At 40.8% G+C, this 20,485-nt stretch overlaps 1 protein-coding gene across 11 annotated transcripts; it reads left to right on the top strand.

The window, feature by feature from the left end:
- Positions 1-4,453: 4,453 nt before the first annotated feature.
- TCP11L2 (t-complex 11 like 2) lies at positions 4,454-20,283 on the top strand. Of its 11 annotated transcripts, none has more exons than XM_019006760.2 (10): positions 4,454-4,766; positions 9,521-9,911; positions 10,923-11,058; positions 11,296-11,416; positions 12,133-12,353; positions 13,244-13,380; positions 14,367-14,554; positions 15,929-16,110; positions 16,855-17,024; positions 17,605-20,283. In XM_019006760.2, the coding sequence occupies exons 2-10, from the start codon at positions 9,569-9,571 to the stop codon at positions 17,847-17,849; spliced, it is 1,743 nt and encodes a 580-aa protein (XP_018862305.1). In that variant the 5' UTR covers positions 4,454-4,766; positions 9,521-9,568; the 3' UTR covers positions 17,850-20,283. The 11 variants fall into 11 exon arrangements, with proteins under 11 accessions (XP_018862305.1, XP_018862304.1, XP_015484280.1 ...); XM_019006759.2 differs by having other exon boundaries at positions 4,456-4,766; positions 10,926-11,058; positions 16,852-17,024; XM_015628794.3 differs by having other exon boundaries at positions 4,456-4,766; positions 16,852-17,024.
- The last annotated feature ends 202 nt before the right edge of the window (positions 20,284-20,485 follow it).

Genomic DNA, 20,485 nt, shown 5'->3' with positions numbered 1-20,485 from the left:
ACATGAGCCTGCTGCCTTCATCTTCCCCACGGAGCTGGCACAAGACGGGAAAGGAAAGGCTGTGGAGGCCTTCCTTCCCCTGTGCGGCGGGCTCCAGCTGGAGCTTGAGGCACTGAATGTATCTGTTTCTCTATTCGATTACAGCAAGAAATTTTGTCTTGGAAGACCTTGTCTTTTTGTCTTTCCTTTGGTTACAGTATATTCTTCCTTTACAAATATATATACATAAAAAATAAAGTTTATGTTGAGTATTACATAGAAACAGTGAATCGTAAAGTCAGCAGGATCACAGCCTCTGATGTCAGCCTGTCAAATACAGTTCCACCTCTGCCAAGGCTTAGGATGAACTGAACTGTTAAGTCTATACATGATGTTCTAGTAACTACTAGAATAGGTGATAAGAGGAGAATTTATAGTGAATTGTCTCAGGCATTTTGTTAGGACAATCCTATCAAACGCACAGACCTGAGAAGATGTTGGAGTGACTGCAGGTTATGGGCACCACAACAGAACTTACTGACCCTAGCAAGTAACAGAGAGCTTGCATAGGGTCAGGAGGTTGTCTTAAATATATCCCAGAGGTGGCTGAAGATGGTATGAGGGGGCTTGCACTAAAGCAGATGAGGAACTTGCAGAATAATATGTTTTTCTCAATACAATGAGAGTAGAAATCTTCAGCAGCAAACAAAGCACCCTGGGAAAGCTACAACAGCAGTTTCCACTGTGAGCATCTAGCCACAGCCTCACACTTGATGAGAAGGGGATATCAGGTTTCCATTTAGGAAGGGCCTAGAAAGGCTAGGATTTGTAGCAGTACCCTAAGACCCAGGATTTTAGCTCTGAAGCTGTTTATTTCAGAGTTTACTATAAGAACTGAGCCATATGGACTTCACCAGAGAGAATAATCAAGAGGATCATTAATGTTAAGTATCAAGGGATGTAAATCTGTTTCAGGGGGTAAGGCAGTAAGGTAACTGTCACTATTTCTCCTTCTCTCGCTTGGTACTGACAAGGAAAATGTTAGCAATGTACTACCTAAAGATATTTCTCACCATGGAACCAATTCAAGATATTTCTGACCAAGAATACCATTCTACAAATAGCTTTTTGTTGTATTTGACACTGGTGGGTCAAACTCTATTTCCTTTGTAAAGGAAAGGAAAGACCAGCTACTAGTGCTGAGGAGACTAATTAGGAATTTGCTGAGGTGGTAAAGTTGCTAGACAATGCAGACTGGTGTGTTGGGGAAGCTACTGATGTATCCTTTTCTCTCAGAAGTGTCAATATCCTGCTTTGCCTTTGTGTGAATTTGAAGACAAATACTTCAGTGGGGAGAAGTAGCAACCCTGTTTACCTCTCACAAGACTTATTTCCCCTTGGAACACAGGAAACTCCACAGAAGAACAAGCTGAGAAAGCATCCTTACACCTGCATTGTAGTCTTTCTGTCTTGACCTTGAGCCTATTATCAAATCTGGGCCTGATGATCTCAGTCAACCCAGAGTCTTAACATCCATCTGCTAGCACTAAAGCCAGTCTGCCTCAGTTATTAGGATTAGGGAAAAATGTCTTGTGACTTTATGTTCTCAACTGAGTTGTCATGGGCCCTGGCATAAACTATGGCATGCCTTGCCCTTTCCCTCTCCTCCCACGCTAACCATGAGTAAGCCACATACTGGGACATTTCTGATCTGTGGGGCCAAATGCAGCTGCAATCCTATCCATTCCATAGCTGCTCTGCTGTTTGCTGGATAAAGCAGAGCACTAATTGAAGGCTTTACTGTCTTTGACAGTTTTACTGGTAACAGTAAGGAAGGTTATGAGCCAACTTGCTGCAATGAGTGAGCACAAACTAGTCCTTCATTTCAATTAACAGTGCTTCTGTAGTGAAAGGCCAAGAGTTAAAGTCAATTAGAGACACTAGTCAAAATTCCAAATGTGTACCTTTATTGTGGTTTAACTCCATCCAGGAAATAAGCACCACAGTTGCTCTCTCTCACCCCACATGTCCCCAGTGGGATGAGGGAGAGAATCAAAAGGGTAAAAGTAAGAAACCTTGTGGGTTGAGATAAAAGAAGTTCAATAATTGAAAAAAAATTAAAATAATATTAAATTGTAATAAAAATGAAAATAACAAAGAGGTAAATAAAAGCCAATAAAGACAAGTGATGCAAATGAAAACAATTTCTCACCAGCAACTGGCTGGTGACCAGTCAGTCCCCAGGCTGTGCCCTGCGCCAACCTTTCCACAGTTTTATTGCTGTCCACGATGCCATATGGTATGGAATATCCCTTGGGTCAGTGTGCTCAGCTGTCCTGGCTGTGTCCTCTCCCAACTTCTTGTGCACCCTCCTTCTGGCTGCTGAGGTGGGGTGAGAGGCAGAAAAGGCCTTGACCCAGAGTAAGCACCTAAAGTATCCCAGTGTTATCAACACTGTTTTCAAAACAAATCCAAAATACAGCCCTTGGAAGCTACTAGGAAGAAAATTAACTCTATCCCTGGCAAATCCAGGACATACATGCATGTGCTTTATAGGGCACAAGGATATTGATCTTGTTAATTGAGCAGAACAAATGTAAAGGCTCTACAATTATTTTTCTGGCTGACATTGGGGACACCAGAAAATGAGAAATGAGCAGCATTTCTCTGGGGAGAAGATCTCTCTAGTAAGTAATCTACTTCAAGATCCATATAGTGGCCTGCATCTTCAGTGCCTCTGGATCAGAAAGAATTGATACCACAAAGAAGGTGAAGTTCTGAGTACTGCAGTGTCTTATTCTTGGCTTTTGGACCAAAATCTCAAAGCATGTCCTTGGTGCCTCAGCTATACATACAGATGTACATCTCTGATATGGTAGATAGATAGATAGATAGATAGATAGATAGATAGAGCAAGCTATTCACTTAAGAATGGGCTCCAAAACAGCTGGTGTGCTTATGAGAGATGGACATTGCTATAACTTGGGGGGGAAAAATTGTTTTAAAGCCATCCCTTTCTGGAATCCCATCCCTTACTCCATGATTTAGGTGGCATCCCTAAGATATTTTTCCCCCTGGAGTTATCTTTCATACCAGTATTTAGAAGGTACTTCACTTGGTGAGGCTGACCCCTTTCCCTCCCTGTGCAAGCTAAGCCACTGAGCAGCACAGGTTTCCACAGCCACCAGTCCACAGAGACATAAAATGGACCCTGAATCACTGGCCCTGGTGTTTTTGCAACCTTTGTGCAGTTTTAGTGTGTTAATAAAAAGTGCCAGCAGTGATCACAGCAAAAACTTGTGTTTTCCCCATATTTCAGATTGTGTCTAAGCAAAAATGGATGCAAAAAAAATAATAATAAATGATGACCTCGGAAGTTGCAACAGTTCTGTACAAAGCAGTCCATTTGCATACCATCACAGTCTTCTCCGAAATCCTTTGGAGCCTCTTTCAGACTTGTCATTGCCATGTGACATGCACAAAGTGGGGCAAAGTAGTGCAAATACAATTATTTAAAACATCGTCTTCTTTGTAGAAGCTATCGGATTAGACTGTTGGACTTAATCCCATTTAATGTCTCTGAAGGCCGGGCTGACAGGTGCTCTGCATCGCTGCAAGCAAGCGCTCCCTCTCCAGCCGAGCACTCGGCACTTGCATAGCCAAACTCGGTTCCCTGCTTCGAGACCCTCATTTTATAGCAGAGGTTACTGGGACCTACAGAGGGCTTTGGTCTACCCGAATACAACACCTATTCTGTGTAGTTCACCACGTGTGCGAAAGGTTATCAGCAGAAGGGGAGCTCTGTCTTCATGATCGGCAAGGCTGGCGTTAGCGAGCTCTTGCCTCAGAGATGACTGCCGGTGTTTTGCCCTCCGTGCTTCCTGGTGGGTGAGGCACTGGTGGCACGTAGCTCCTGTGACAGAAGTGGTGATGACCCTGACAGGTACTGCTGGCCCAGCGGGTGCGTGAAGCTGCCAATGCATGAGGTCAATACAGCAATAAGCAAAGCATTTATAATGATAGTGCTGTACGGCCCCATGCTGCGTTCCTCAGTGGGCGCTCAGCTGGCCTCCGGACACCACAGCCATGAGCGAGACGGGTGATTAAACTCAGCAAGGTCCCGAGTGGCTGCCCTGAAGCTGCGGTGGCAGGGGTGGCGGTGGAGGGCCAAGATGGCGCGTGGAGGGGCGCCTCACTACCCCCACCATCGACAGAGTAAGGAAACCAGAGCAGGAACAGTTAAAGCTCCCTTTGCAGCGCAGTGCACAGATGAGGGCACACACGGCCTGAGGTGCTACCCCGTCCCCTGTGGAACACAGCCCCTTTCCCCCCCCAACACCCGGGCTCTGCGGGGTCGGTGTTCCCGTCCCTGAGGCAGCCCGGGGGCGGGGCGGGGGCGGTGCCGGCCCGGACGGACGGGCCCTTCCGTAAACACCACCCGGCCCGGCCCCCGGCCTACCCCCGGCACGCCGGCACGGCCCATTGCCAACGCGGGGGAGTCCGCCGAAATATTTTCCCGTGTCGCCTCATATTTTTCCACGCTTAGTACCCGGTCGCGGGCAGAATGAAGAGATACGGGCAGTTTCTACGGACATAAGCGGAGGCTGGCCCAAGCGCCTCGGATAACTCGCCGCTGGCAGGCAGGAAGGGATGACGCACCTCCCCCCTTCCATCGCCAGAGATGGACGTGCCCGAGGAAGACACTAATAGTCCGGGCTGGGTCTTTAAATCTGAGGGGGGGCTGTATTAGCCCTGGCGAGCGCCGCGCAGGACGCCCAGGGGCAGCGGTGAGTGACCGGCTGGCGACAGCGGGGTAGGGCAGGGCTGCTCTGGCCGGCCGGCGGAGCTGACACGCGGCGGGGTGTCCGGGCACACTAGGCAATGAGCCGCGGGGTGAGTCCGGGTCAGCGCTGGCTCGGGGGCTGCCACCCTCCTGTGCGGTGTGGGTGGCAGGGAGGTGGTGGACTGGCCCGTCGCTCTGCTGCCCCGGTGGGGCACTCGCTGCAGCAGGTGGGTTTCGCAGTTCCTGCGCTGAGTCTGTAGTTTTCCCCTTGCCTTGTGTCTCTTGGGCTTTCGCCATCCCTTCGTGTCCGCCGGGATGATCCCCCCCGACAGCCGCAGCCCCTGGTCCCCCCCTGCAGCCCCGGTCAGCAGGGCGGGGGCACCCCGCGACCTCTCCGGGGCACGGGGGCTGGGGCCCTTAGGGGCGGGTGCCCGGACTCGCCTTCTGTGGGGCTAACGGGGAGCGTTCCTTCCTTGCTTCTCCCCCGGACTCCCTCCCCCCGGGCCTGTCCTTGGAAACGCTGTTTGTTTTGGTCGGCGAGTGCCAAACTCCTGCCTTTGCTAACTGTTAAAAACATGGGGCCGGGGGTGGAGACAGGCAGCGAAACAGATGGAGGAAGAGGAGGAGCCGCCGGCTCCCCTCGCTGTCGCTCCCCCTGCGGGGGAGGGGAGCGGGCAGGACGTCCCCGGGCTCCCCTCGGGAGCCGCGGTCCCTCGTCCCATCACCGACCTGTCCGGGCGGAGGTAACTCCCGCGGGCAACGCTCGGGACACTCGGCCACATCTCACTCTGGCCGGTAGAGTTTTTTAAGCCTTCACGAAGTGTCTCTTCAAAGGGAAGAGCTGTGGAAGTAGAAAGCTAAAGGGGAGAAGTGACGGCTGTAAACTGTGAAAAATGAGGCGGGAGGAAATGCAAGTAACTCTTAACAAAGGCTCTTTTCTGCTCTCGTGTCTTGGGTGCTGACAGAGGTGGAGTCAGTGAAAGGGAAACTCGAGACCAAATGAGATTCAGTCGGTGCCAGCTTGAAGATAGTAAGAATGTGAGCCCAGCAGAATAAACAAAGTTAAGACCTTCATAGTGGTAGAACTGGACAGAGCACTCATAAGTTTCTGTGTCCATGTGCACTTCGGCTGAACAAAGCAGGGCTGTGGAAAACCTTTCCTTCAAGATGGTATCTGAGGAAGAAACCCAACGAATGGTGAAACCATCTTCCTCCTTCCTCCCCCCAGGTGTTTCATAAAACAACTTCTAAAGCAAACCTTCCTGAATAAAAAGTGTGTTTGTGTCTTCTAAAACTAACCTGATATTGCAGTCTTGATAAGTTCTAAATGAAGAATCGAGTTGGGTGATGCAGTAACCAATTAGGAGCAAGATGCCTCTAAGCATTTTGTATTCCTTTTCTTTTTACTAAAAAGAATTTATTTATTCATTGTTAAATTAGCTAGAATCTCGGTACATGTAGAACTTGGGGTTGGTACACGTAGGTACTTTTAGCTTGGTCTCCCAAAGAGTTTAGTCCTTAAAAAACCTTACAGTATGGTACTGATTGAAAGAAAGCAAATGGTGTGATGAAGCCCACTGTGAAGGTGTCTAACCTGATATAAATATAAAGGTAGGTAGTCTTTAATGCAGCAGAATAAAGCAGGTTGTAAGCTCAGGCTGACCCTTCAATAGAATAGGTGGGTTATTAACATGTATATTAAAACAACAGCCTAATTATGTAATAATTAATGAACAAAAAATATAACAAGATGGTGTTGTTTATCCAAGATGGTGAATTACAAAGAGAACTTGCAAGGCTGAAGGGCTTTCTGAAATATTTTTATGTGACCATTATGCTAATTGAAACTTAAAGTTCCAAATTAACTTGGCCATTAGTTATTAATGAGAACTTCTGTGCTATCTACAAAAACGTAAGGAAAATCAGCTCTTCCAGTGTATGCTATAAAGCAAAGACTAAGTGACTCAGTTGTCTATTGTTGTAACTAATTAGAAATGCCATTTTTGGTTTGAACTTACCTTTCATATGCTCAATGACTGTATTTTTGCCTAAGTGTTTTAGATGGCCCTGAGGTTCTGCTTGTATATTCATGTATGTTCAGTTTGATCTGTTTGTCTCTTAAACTTAGAATTTAGCAATAATGTTCTGAATCTGCAGAGTACACCCATTCTTGCTTCCTGCTGTGTTTGAAGCATTCTACTAGGAGATGTATTTAGTGTGGCAAAAGATTGCAGTGGTTTTTTGTGTATCACCTTCTGTTGCAGTGTTGAAACTTCTTACTTAAATTAATCCGTCTGAAGCACTCCGCTGACAACTCTGCTGTCTGTATGTGTGCATATATTGTAGGAGTAGGTCTTGATTCATCAAAATGCCATGGGCCTCTTTGAAATGCAACTATTTGTTGCCAAAAGATCCTTTGCTAGGACTAGTGCTTAAGGACTTAATGTAGACTTCCAGTTCTACCTTAACTACTTGATCTTCTTGGAAATCAAGATGGGGTGGAAAATGGCAGTGCTGACTCTTCTTCATGGCTGATGTAGTGCTTCTCTCAAAAGCACCTTGCAAAGCTGAATTTTTATTAACACTGTCATACCTAGAGGTAAGAGGAAGTTCATGAAATGATGATGTGTAAATTGTGTGAGAGTATTTGGGGTTTTAATGGTCATTTACCTTCTTCCATGTTCTTTACACCTGAACTGCACTGAAGTGCTCATACTTGGCAAGTGATTTTGAAGACTTTGGGCCCCTACACTGCAAATGACATTAATCAAATATTTTGATGAACCACGTGCTTCAACATTAATCTTTCGGAGTTTAGTTATTTGTATGGAAATAAAGGGGTGTTATATAAGATTAAATCTTGGAAATGGTGTTCTTAATTGATCAAAAAATTAGTTGGAAGGTAGTAAAAGCTCTGCAGGCTCTGTACAGTGTTACTGTATTTAAGTGAGAAGTTCAACATGAAGAACCTCAAGTATGTTCTGTTGTTTGTCACAACTGGTTTGTGGTCAGCACTAACTTTGAGTTAGTAACACAGATTTTAACTGAAGAAATAATTTGTTTCTTCTCTAGCATTAATTAGTGACCCATTTCTTAACTTGTAACTAAAATACAATTTCCAAGCCAAAATATCTCTGCGTTTTGGGATTTTCGGGTTCTCTTGCAGCTCTGTCTTGCTTAGCCAATATTGTTTTAAATATTTGCTTGTTAGAAGTGACAAAATTGCTATTCTAATAAGAGTTTTGATGATTAGGATCACAGGTAATGCTGCAAGTTCTGAATGCATGACCTCTATGTTCTAGTCAAGTGTCTCTTACTGGCTCCTCCAGTACAATGCTAAATGGATTGATGTGTTCTTGCTAATGAGACCAGTTCTTTTCACAAAAAATCCCAGCGCAAAGTATGACATAAATAAGGTGCTCAAGTGCATCCTCTTTCCTCTTGGGAGAGGAAGAAGAGTAAACATACACTTAAGAAATGTTAATCATCTTAATTAACAGAGGGGTGCTCATTGGTGTAGTAGCTCATCAAGTTATAAAGGCCTATTCAGGATGAGTTGGTACCCAAGCTGTAACTAGGTGCCAGCATTAAGAAATATTCATTTTCACTACCTTCTGTCTATCCTAGGACCCCGCAATATGTTGATTCAATAAGTGCTCACCGACCAAAACAAGACAAAGATCATCCTTTTATTGCCAAAAGTGTCTTTTTTTCCAAGTTCAACAGTTGCAAAGTGTGGTATCCCCTGCCTACTGAAGTTGATGTGGTTTAATAATAAATGAAATTATATATTAGTTAAATTTGCTGATGGAAACCATTGCTGGTTATGCCTCTTCAGAAAGTCCACTACAGAATGCTTCATGGCCATAATCAGAGATGGACAGCTGCTTTTGGTATCTGGGCCAAATTCCTTTGGTAGTAATTACAGCTGACTTCCAGCTCCTCATTTTAATATTATTAACATATTTTTCACTTCCTGTCATGCAGTTGTTAATCATCTGTATCACACTGTGCAGCTGTCCACATTTTCTGCAACTGCAGATTATCTGCCTGGGAGGCAGTTTCTTTACATAGGCGGAAAGACTATGAAGCACAACACTTCTCAGAGGAGGTTGTCTGTGCTAAATAGAATGTTAGAGGCTCAGAGTTGACATTTGACTTAAACTAGAAAACCTATCCACCTCTACTCCTAGGAACAGTGTTTTTTGGGTCTGGGCCATTGTTGATCTGAGTACAGACCCACCTAAAGCAGCAGGCCAGACTTTCAGCTACACCCTGTTAGAAATGTTACATTCTGAATTACTTGCTTGTTCTTCCCCTGCAGCTTCTGTGTTTGCATCACAGTCCTTACACTCAGTACAGCTTGTTAGTGGAAGGAAACTCATTGCTAAACACCTCTTCATAATGAAGTCAGATGGGGGATGGTAACATCACAAGATGCTTTTATGTACATTGAAAACTACCAGAAGTCTTGCAGCAAGCAGCTTCAGGGGTTCCTGTGGGTAGTCTTTCATTTTTTAAAATATAAGCAGTTTAGGAATATCTCCAACATAATTGCTAAAGTATGAAACAGCTGAAGTTACAAAGCTCATTGATAACTACATAATTCTGCATGTCAAGCCAGACAATTTCCTTTACTTTTCCTGTTTAGGAAAGGCAACCACTTGATCTTCATTCACAATATAATGATCAGTAGCATGTTTGAGAAGCAAACAAAAGTAACTGCTGGTTTCATGGGAATTGCGTTTGTCTTCCCAGGTCTTGTTTACTGTGTAGATAAGGTAAAGGGAATCAGAATGCCTCTCAATGATGACCAGAACAGTGACTCAGATTCTTCACGCCTCTCAGAAAGCACAGCCTCTTCCAGCGACTCGGAATATTCCAGGCAGAGCTTTAACAGTGATTCTTCAAGCAAACCCAGCTCCCCAGCGTGTAAGCCTATTTCAGCCTTACCTGCCTTGTGCATGGACCAATAAGGCTAACTTACCTTGTTTCTCTTTGCTGTCGTGGGTAGAACCTGGGATTCTGAATCTGTTTAAGAGTATTATGAGAGAGGCATGGCTTTCTCTCTGCTGTGAAGCAGTGCATCTCCTGTGTGTGGAACACCACCAGCAGCTGTATCCATGGGCACTCCTTCCCTTCAGAAAGTGTAAGAAAAGTGTGTCACCATGGTCTTCCTAACCTTGACATTGGTAACAGTCTCCCACTCAATCAGATATGCCTTGTGCAAAGGGTGGGTTTCTTCTGTTTGATCCCTGCACTTAAAAATTAATGCTGTAGCTTTCAGGTCTGTAATACCATATCAAGTTACATGTAATTAATCTTGAATTCACATTTTTCTTTCATAAATATTAGAATCAAACAGAAAACACGCATTTGCACAAGGAAGATAATTTGGGTAATAGTAAAGAAAGCCTTGGTTAAGATGTGGTTCATGTCAGCATTTGCAGACCGTGCTCTATACATCTACGTAAATAGTCTTACATTATAACAAGCTTGTTAGTGGAGCTGCAGTTGGCACCTGGCTCTTTATCTTTCTTTGTTACCAGTCTTCCAAATACTAAATTAAATTACAGAATTTGAGGATTTAAAAATTTGGGGAATTTGCTCTTGTTTTCCAATGTAGAGTTTGTTTTGTCATTGCTGCTAACTCCTGAAAAAATGAATGTAACTTACGGTCCACAGCAGATAAAAAATGCTGATCTTAAGTGGGGGTGTTTGCAAATCAATAACTTCAGAACCTTTTCAACAGGCCATATAGCTATCATGTGCTCATAATTATAGTGGACATCTGGTATCTCTCACTGCCCATGCTTTTGGTTGGGTGGCTTTGACAGAACAGTTAGTAGGAAATCTGTGGAATGCCAGATCCCATCTTAAAGGAAAGAAGATATCTTAGTTCAGATGTGGAAATACGAAAATGCTCCTCAAAATGTTTTGAGGCTTGTGTGGTATTTCCCCACAAACACACACACCCCTGATAAGCTGGGAGTTTCCTGAGTTAGTGTTTTAGGAAGATATAAAGACTTGGTAATCTTGGGTTGCTTCTTCCAGAGTACTGAAGTCCAACTAGCAAGCAGTAAAATTTCTAGGTTTTAGTATATTCCATTGCACTTACCAGCTATAGCTATTTGGCTTGAATTGATCTCATTTGTTCCAGCAGCAAGCCCTCCCAAGGTTATCACATTTGATGAACTGATGGCAGCTACAAGAAATCTGTCAAACTGGACTCTAGCTCATGAAATTGCTGTAAATGCAAATTTTTGCATAAAACATGAAGACTACCCACAAAACAGGTAAGAGCCTGAATTTTGCAAAAAGCAGTGCTGGTGTTGGAAAGAGAGGAGAAATGAATGGAGCAGTCCAAACCATGTTTTGCGAGCTGATGATCCACCACCCAAGAATGATGTGGTTGCAGGGCATAATATCTGGGGAGGTGTGTTTCCCAACAAGTGATCAGTTCCATCTAAAACTGTTACAAGGATGAAAGCTAGTTGGGAGTTTTTTCCATAACTAATTGACTTATTCCACAGCTTTGCAGGCACAGTGAAACAAATTGTACACAAGGCATTTTGGGATCATTTGGAATCAGAACTGAATGAAGATCCTCCAGAATATGAACATGCTATCAAGCTCTTTGAGGAAATTAAGGAGGTAATGTTCTTCCTTCTTTGTATTGTTTTGTCATCTTAGCTCCCTTAGTTCACTGAAGGGTCTCCTTAACTTAGTTGAACCAACATCTTCTGGTTCTTCCTTTTATAGTATGAAGCCATGACTATTCAGAACTGAAAATAGATGTCTCTTTGTAGTATATTTATATCAACCAGGAATATGGCCACAAACAAACAGGGGCATGTTCACTCAACTTTCACTGCACAGTTACTGGATGAAAGTCATCTCTTTTCCCTTAGCTTGACATCTCTACTAGCCTGTTTCCAGAATCATAGTATGAGCTTAGGGCATGAACAAGAGCATAAACATGACTGCACATGCCCACTTAGACCTCATTGTTTGATTATCGCACAGGTGAGCATACAAACCTTCAATCCTGGCACAATACTAAGTCTTTCAAAATTTTAAGTTAGTAAATGTTTGTTTTACAGGGTAGCCTCCCAGCTTTTGAACAAGTCTAGTTGTTGACTTGCTTTTTGTTTTATTAGCTTTGAGAATTTTTGCAGAACTGTACTGTTTTTTTTCAAACAGTCCTTTTTTCTCCACTACCTTTGATAATGTTCAGTCTTAAAATGTCTGCTTATAATCTGTCAGCTACATGCACCTGTCATGAATATTAAAATTTCACTGAAATGTGTTTACTAAATGCTTTGGTTTTTTATTAATAAGCTTTTCCTGTTTTTCCCCCTCTAATTTAGATTCTTCTTTCCTTCCTGACTCCTGGAGCAAACAGGATTCACAATCAAATTTGTGAAGTTCTAGATACGGATCTTATAAGACAGCAGGCAGAACACAATGCTGTTGATATTCCTGGCCTAGCTAACTATATCATCAACACTATGGGAAAGTTATGTGCTCCAATAAGAGACAACGACATAAAACAGTTAAAAGCAACTGACAATATTGTAGAGTTACTGAGGTTGGTATTTGAGTGTCGTTTTTGGAGGAAAAAAACTCCTCTCTGAAAGGGTAGTAAACAGTGGAAGGCAGGGTGGTTGGGTAAAGGAAGTCTAAAATTGTCAGTTTGCATAACACCTGTTCTCAAACTATAGGAAAACTTCCTGAAGTGTTAAAGGGGAAGAGCTCTGACACATTGACCAGATTGTCTATCTTACTTTGTAATGAAATGGGTAGGATACCTACATGAAACCAGGCAGTTCCGAATATCTAAGCTAACAACTCTTGCAATAATCTGTTTCAGAAACTCTATTTTTGTTCAGTCTTAAAAAAATGTAAGCAGCGCGCTTGTACTGTTTCTCCTTGAAGTGTTAATTGCATGCTTCTTCTGGAAGGCCAAACTTTGGATTTAAAAGCTCTTTAGTTAAGATTTTATTAATTGAACTTTAGTAAAACATTTGCATAACAGGGCAGAAAACAGTGCCCCTTAGGTACACTGAAATATTAAGAGTAAATGGTAATGTAATATATACACATTCCACTGTGTATATATAGGGATCAAAGCAACTGGGTCAGAAGGTTTGTTTCTCTTAATGCAATCAGAGACCAAAACGTTAAAATCTGTTAATTTAGGCTACAATACACCAATTAATGTAGTTTTTGAAAAACTTACAGGGCTGTAGCATTTAGTGATGCTACATTAGTCCTGTTCTCCTTAACTTAGACCAAGCCTTAAATATACTACTTCTTCAAGAATTCCAGATGATAGGTAACAATATCCGTTACTCTGAAATGCCAATGAAGGAGTTCACTTCTCCCAGGATTGAAATTAAAGTGATAATGTACATGTGCTTAGATGTGCTGCTGAAAATCAATAGACTAAAGTGTGAAAATTTAAATTCCTCTTTTCAGACAAATATTCCGTGTTTTGGACCTGATGAAAATGGATATGGCAAATTACACAATTAAAAGCCTTAGACCATACCTCTGGCATAACTTGGTGGACTACGAAAGAACAAAATTCCAGGAAATTCTTGAAGAAACACCAAGTATGTATCATGCTATATTTAAACTTTTCTTTGAAAAGAAGATTATTTAAATATATGCTGTGAAAACTCTATAAGTTGCAGTTAACGTAGAGGAAAACTTCAATTTCTTGTCTGTATCTGCATAATGGGAAAAATTTTTCATAAGGGAGCTAACACTGGATGATTGCTTAACTTGCTGTCAAGTTTGTCTGTCTGCAACCTGGGGCAGTTACTGACAAGCTTACATTTGCCAAATCAGTTGGTATCTGAAAAATAAGTGGTGACTCTTGCTGTCTAGATGCAAAAGCCCTACATAAGATGAGACTTCTGTCTTTTGTGTGCAAAGTTCTGTTAGTATGAAGTAAACATGTAAAACCAGTTTGTGTGCCTGAAAGCTGGAAGGGGTAAGATCAATTTTTTAATAAACAAAAGGCAGGCTCTGAACAAAATTTCTTAGATGATGCAAAGTCAACTTGATCCACTATTACATGTTTTGTGCAATTTGGTTAAACAGTGTTCAGAAATATATCCTCCAAGAAGAGTAAGTAAGCTTGCTAACATCTGGAGCTGGGCCTCCTAAAATGGGAGCCCTGAGCCACTGGTAGGACCTGCAGTCTGAGAAAATCTCTACCACAACAAATCAAATGTTTTAATCTTCCTTCACCTCTACTTCTCTCCTTATGCCCTATCTGATAAGTGGCCTCTGTGAAAAAGGGAAAGCAATCCTTTTTGGGAACTCCAACTTTTGAGTTCTCAAATAGAGACTTCTGTTAAGTAAAAATCTTGACTGAAGTCTTAACAAGCTGTGGCTGGGTTTGTACAAACCAGGTAAAAAGGTGACCAGTGGAAGAGAGTGAGAGAATTATCATGTATGAAGACTGAACTGTCCGCTATGTTTAAGTCTTCAGAAGTTGAATTCTCTTATATATACAGCTCATGTTTTTCTCAAGGTAGTGCTTTATTTTGATGAAGGCATGCAGTAAATATGTGCTATTTGCAATGCTTAGGTGCCCTGAATCTCACAACAGAATGGATAAAGGAATCAATAGAAGATGAATTGTCATCTATTTCTGATGGGTCTTCATCATCCCCTGGTGCTGATTGTAGTTCAAAACCAATTATTAGTCCTACACTGGTGCTAAACAATGGCTACTTGAAATTGTTACAGTGGGATTATTGCAAAACAATTCCGGAGGTAAGAAATATATTTCGATGTTTTCAGATTACCAGCTATATGAAATCATTGGTGTGATATAATAATCCTGCTACTGATAACAGTAAGTGAATATTGTCTTGCACTCCTTAAATTTCTGCACAGTAAATTTGAAATTTGGAGATTATATTCTAGGCCAGTTTTTGAAATTCAAGATGGGCAAGTCTTCAACCAGAAAAGAACAAGGTAAAGGTTGTTCTCCCTCTTTCCAATCATAGCTCACCAGCTCCACCCCAAGAGCAATCTTTACAGTGGTCAGGTACAAGGCTGGCCCTTGTATTGACAGTACTTGGCTTTCTCTATCTTTAAAAGAACTGACTGTAGCACCCTGTTTTCCTAACAGCACCAGGAATTGGTGGGATCGCTCTGTAGAACAGAATCAGTAAAAACTTGAGGCCTCTAAAGTAGGTATTTACCCTTTCTCAGTGCATGTAAACTATTAGTTCAAGACTCAATGTTCAGTTTTTCCTTCAAGTTCCTGATTACTGACCTCTGCAACTTCCCATAAAGCCAGTGTGAAATTTGCCATCTGTCAGGGCTAAAATTTGCATTTCAAGGGAGGGCCTTAGCTACATGTAGGGTGGCCTGGCAGAGAACTTGCTAAATACATGGGGATGCTCTTGGTGTTCTCAGTCAGTGGACAGAAGTGAAACCACTTTCTTACTTTGCTGTGAACAGTTTTGAGTAAGAACTACATACAGATGTCCTCTGGTGGATCTTGCTTGCCATACTATTAAATTTGAAATTGCTACCAAGTACAATTGGATGTTAATGCCCCTGTGCTGCTCAGGATGAACTCTTTGTAACCTAAAATTAACTCCAGCTACATCTTGCTGTAGGGATTACTTATGTTCTTGGTATGATCAGCTGGCTTTTTGCCTGGAATAGGTTATGTATCACTTGTAGAACCTGCTCTGGTGGTTGAATTGGTGGTTGTCAAGCACAGTTATCCATTATTATCCATCAGTTACAAATCTTGGCAATTTTTCAAAAGACACCCGAATACAGAAGACTATTACGTCTGTAACTTGGTTATTACAATGTCCTCTGGATCCTCTGAGCATTCCATGTCATGGGCTGGATTGGTTGCAGATTTGTCAGCAGTGATGAGGAATAAGGTGCTATGTCCTCATTTGCCTCATTACTTTTCTTCCCACCACAGGTTTACTTCTGGTACTTGTACATAATGCCACTTCATGCTATACTACATATTTAGGGTATTTCAGTTGCTGTATCCTCTGGGTTTATGTATTTGTGATTAAAAATAGCAGTGCTTCATGACTATATCCTGGATCTGTCCTTCTCCTGTCTCTCTCCCTCCTTATTCCTAAATTAGTATTGTTGTTTCAATTCTAGACTCTAATAACAGATGAAGTTCGTCTTCAGGAGTTGAGAGAAAAGCTCAATCAATTAAAAGTCATAGCTTGTGTTTCTCTCATAACAAACAACATGGTGGGTGCAGCAATTGTAGATGTGCCTGATTTTGCTGACCAGCTGAAAAGGATCTCCTTTCCTCTTCTTGAAGGCATGAACAAGAAGTAAGGCCTTTTCTTTGCTCCTTTTTTAACTTCTATTTTTTTTACAGGAAACAATTGGAAAAAATTCTGCTGTCATAACTGGTGCTTGTTATTAATAAGAAGATACCAAATTTTAAATTTTAATCATTTATATATTCCCTTTATGATACAAGGCCACTATATGTTAGACACATGTTTTCAAAGGTAGATTTTAATGAAATCCTGGTTTTGATGTTAATGTACAGATTTTGGAACCTAGTAGTAAAGTTCATTCATATACTCCTAATACTGGAGAGACTGTGGCAATGCATTCATTAAATCTTCTTGGGAGTTGTTTCAAACTTGTTGTAGGTAGTTCAAGTTACTTGGCTGCCTATGTCTTTGTCTGCTTGTACTACAATCAAGTCTGATGTATGTGACTGTCTTTTTAAAGAGTTTTCCACTCTGTTTTCTCATTAAATGCTATGTACATGATCCAGAAAAACACCTAGCCACAATGATAAAGTGAAGAAGTGGTGTCACTGCTGAGCACTTGAAATTACTTTTTCCATTTGAATCACATCTAGGTTCTTATTTTATCTTCCACACAGAGATTTTCCTGTATATCTAGATTTACATAAATCTGCAGCAAAAGATGAAAGCTTTTCAAAATTCTCATTGCAGAGACCAGGTTGAAAATAAAAGGGAAAGGAGACAAATGAGGACTCTTTACAACGTATGGTATAGAAACTGCAGAATTTAATGCTTTTCTGTTTCTTCCAGAAGTTTTGACCTGAAGGAGGCTCTGAATGCTATTGGTGTCCAGATTTGCAGCACAGTGAATAAGTCTCTAAGTGAAAGAGGTCTTCCCACTCTTAGTGAAGAAATGCAGAGTAATTTAATGGGTCAAATTGCTCATATTGTTGAGAAGAATAATCCTGTCTGTTCCTTGATTGGTTAGTAAGATACTACCTAATAGTCATGTTGTATGTGTCTGTTTATAAACTTACCCCAGCAAGCTTAATCAGCTGTCTAATTATCTTCTAAAAGCATTTTCTTGCTGCAGTAAAATACTGGCTCAACTAAGACTACAGAAATGTTGTTTACTTAGAGATGGCGTTCTTGGTATGCTGCAGAGCGTGATTAGTCACAGCTAGAAAGAATTGTAAAAGTGCATGTAGGGACAAGCCTAGGCAGCCTAGTATTCTGGAGAAGAATTGAGAAAAAATGAGTGTTATTTAGTCTTCTTTCTGTCCATTCTGGGTTAAAATCTAGTGGGTTTGTTCTTTTTCCTTTGTGTCTACTTCATGTTAATTAATGTAACTTGTTGCAGTAGGTTTATGCTGTGTCCACCTTGCAGTAGCTAAATGTAAGAAGCTTTACAGTATTGCTCCCCACCCCAACATGATCCTGGGAAAGACTTGTTGCTTAGACTGTTGGATTTTTAGCTGTGCTGATGTGCAGGGTGCTTACAAAGTGACTAAGCATCATCTTGGGTTTACATTTGTTCTGAGCATACTTTACATTCCATTTCAGACAAACGAATCCAGCTCTTCATGAGAAGCTTGCTTGCTCTTCCGAGTTTTCAGAAGTGTATGCCTACGATGCCAGGAGGCCTTTCTGTGATTCAGACAGAGATGGAGTTCCTGGGATCTCAGTATGCAAGCATTGTAAACTTCAATAAAAAGGTGTATGGACCATTCTATGCAAACATACTTAGAAAACTGCTTTTTCCTGAGGCAGCAATGGAGAAAACAGAAGCAGAAACACCTAGCAATTAAAACGTGGACCCTTTTTTTTAATCTTCCAAGACAGTGGAGAAGTCACATCTCTAAGAACAGCCTACTCTAGTGACTGTTGATGGGAAAAAGTCTTGTAAAATGTATACAGATAGTTTCTGAAATTCACTGTAAAGAAAGTCAAGGTCATATATATATATATATATTTTAATAGAAAAATATTTGTTTAATGGATTGCCACTTGTAATAGCCAGTGAATTATTAATTTCCATAGCAAGCATTTATTATGACTCACTGTGGGAAAGAGCTGGCAATGTACTTACTGTTTTGCCACCATCAAAACAATGTTTCAGCTGAAATACATTTACATACAATGCATATTAGGAAATGATGAAACAACTGTAAATAAAATGTACTATGCTTACAGTGTATTTTTGTAGAGTAACATCTCAGATGACAATTATGTTTTTGACAATACTTTGAAGAAGAAAGTTACGGCATAACTGATTTAGTAACCAAACCCAGGTTCATACTAGGCCAAGTTCAGGTACTGCTGCAGTTACTGGACCCAGAACTTTGCCTCTGTTACATTAAGGAATGCCAGTGTTACAAGCTGTTTGAAGGATAGCAGTTACAGAAGCGGCATTCACTGCTTACAAGCAAGAATCATTCAGAACTTCTCAACTCTTAATTAAGATTAATGATAAACACCTAAGAAACATGATTTGGGGGGGGTAAATTTCTGTATATAGTCTTTATAAGCATTTTGTTTATTCAGTGGAGGTCATACAGATGTTTAATACATGTATGTACTGATCTTTGATCTTAATGAATGGGTATTAAGTATTTTTAAGTTAGGTCCTCCTAACCTTTATTCCCAAAACCACTTAAGACTGACCTTACAGTGCACCACAGAAGAACTACCCCTTTCATGCCCTTATCCAACAGAATGTAAGTTTTTCACAAGATATTCTTAGGCTTGAAAGCAAGAACCCAAGTAATTAGTAATTTTAAAAAATATTATTAGATTCACTTCTTTATGGGGTGTGTGAGAAATGCTCTGATTTTCCTCAAATTTCTTTGGACTGGGCTGCAATACTTAGTTCCCATTTAAGGCATTGGGAGTCCTGCATACAGAAAATGAAATGGACTGAAATTGAGAAATGTGGAAGTGAACTTGTTTAAATTTACACAGGCTTTATTTTGCATATTTCAGATTACTGGGATTAGGTAGTGCTGGAATACATATTATGGACATGTTCTTGTCTATAAAATTGAATAATTTTACTTGAAAATTATATTTTAATATATTACCATATAATACTCCTTCTAAGATGTCATATATGGAAGACCTCAGTGTGGTACAAGTTAGAGTTTGTTTTTAATATTTTATATTATAATCTATTTTTTATGAAGAGACAAAACCTGTAAAAGTGTAATGTCTCACACTAATTGTTTATGCATATTGTGTCTATTATAAAGGTCTGAAAAAACCTGGGCATTTATTAGCACTGTGGTTTTGTAGTCCATTTCTACAGGAATGTATACTCTTTATAGCAAAGGAAATTACTTCTATTCAGTTGCTCTTCAGTGTCCAAGGACTTTGGTCACATGTACATTTAGGGTACATGTATGTGTTACTTTGGTTCATGTACATGTTACTTTATTCAAAATGCCTTTTTAGGGTAATTCTCTAGTGCACTTCTGTTCTATCCCTTGTAAAAACATTGCACAAAAAAAAGATGAACACATATTTTAAAGGGAACTGTTTTCTGGAAAACCTGAGAGAAAGGAACTCTTAGACTATAACTGTGCCACTAGGTAAGCCAGGCTTGCTCAGATGAATACAAAATTTTGGTAGGCAATTCAAAATCATTAAGAGAATGCATTTCAGAAGCAGCTAGGGGGAATGAATCTTAGTGATTTGCTACAACTTTAGAAATACCTACATGATTTTGAGCTTCAGCCAAAAGAGGATTTTATGAACATGTGAAGGTGATTGCTAATATGATTATGAACTTTTTATTTTAATATTTTGTATGCATTCTATTTTACAAACAAGTATCAAACTATAGCTCTTTAATGAACTGGGGAAACTGTCATACTAGTTTTTACCAGTAAGTACTCAAAAGATAGCATTTATTGGGGGGTTTGGTAATTAAGGTGACTTGTAAAGGGCATTTTATAGCATGGCCTGTGTTTCCAGTGATTGTTTAATGTGTTTTAATTTAATGTTTCAAACATGGACATTGCATCTGGTTAATGTCATGTGTTGCATGCTGTTTATGCTACTGTGGCTGCAAAGAACTTGCCTCTACTCTAAAGTTGTCCTTGTGAAACAAGATGCCATTCTGTAGTAGCTTTGTTTAAAAAACAAGTATTTCAGGGTTTGTATGCATTAAATTTTGTTTGTGATACCATCAGTTGTGAAAAGTCATTTATACAAACGTTATTAAATGCAACAGATTGTTAAATGCCAAAGATAAATGACTCCACTAATATTCTGTTGTGACCATTTTTTCTGTTACTTCTCAGGAGCAGCTCCAGTGTAGACTAGTGACTTTAACCCAGCTGTACAAATACTATTCAAAACAGTTGCCTGCTTAAATCTGACTCCTTGGACCACGATGTATTGGGTTTGCACGGTGGAGTTGGAGGTGGAGTGGACTTCAGGGGTG

This window comes from Parus major, chromosome 1A (assembly GCF_001522545.3).
Source record: "Parus major isolate Abel chromosome 1A, Parus_major1.1, whole genome shotgun sequence".
NCBI classification, from domain to species: Eukaryota; Metazoa; Chordata; class Aves; order Passeriformes; family Paridae; genus Parus; species Parus major.
Note: the sequence above shows the minus strand (reverse complement) of the source record. Positions and strands in the feature narration are given on the sequence as shown.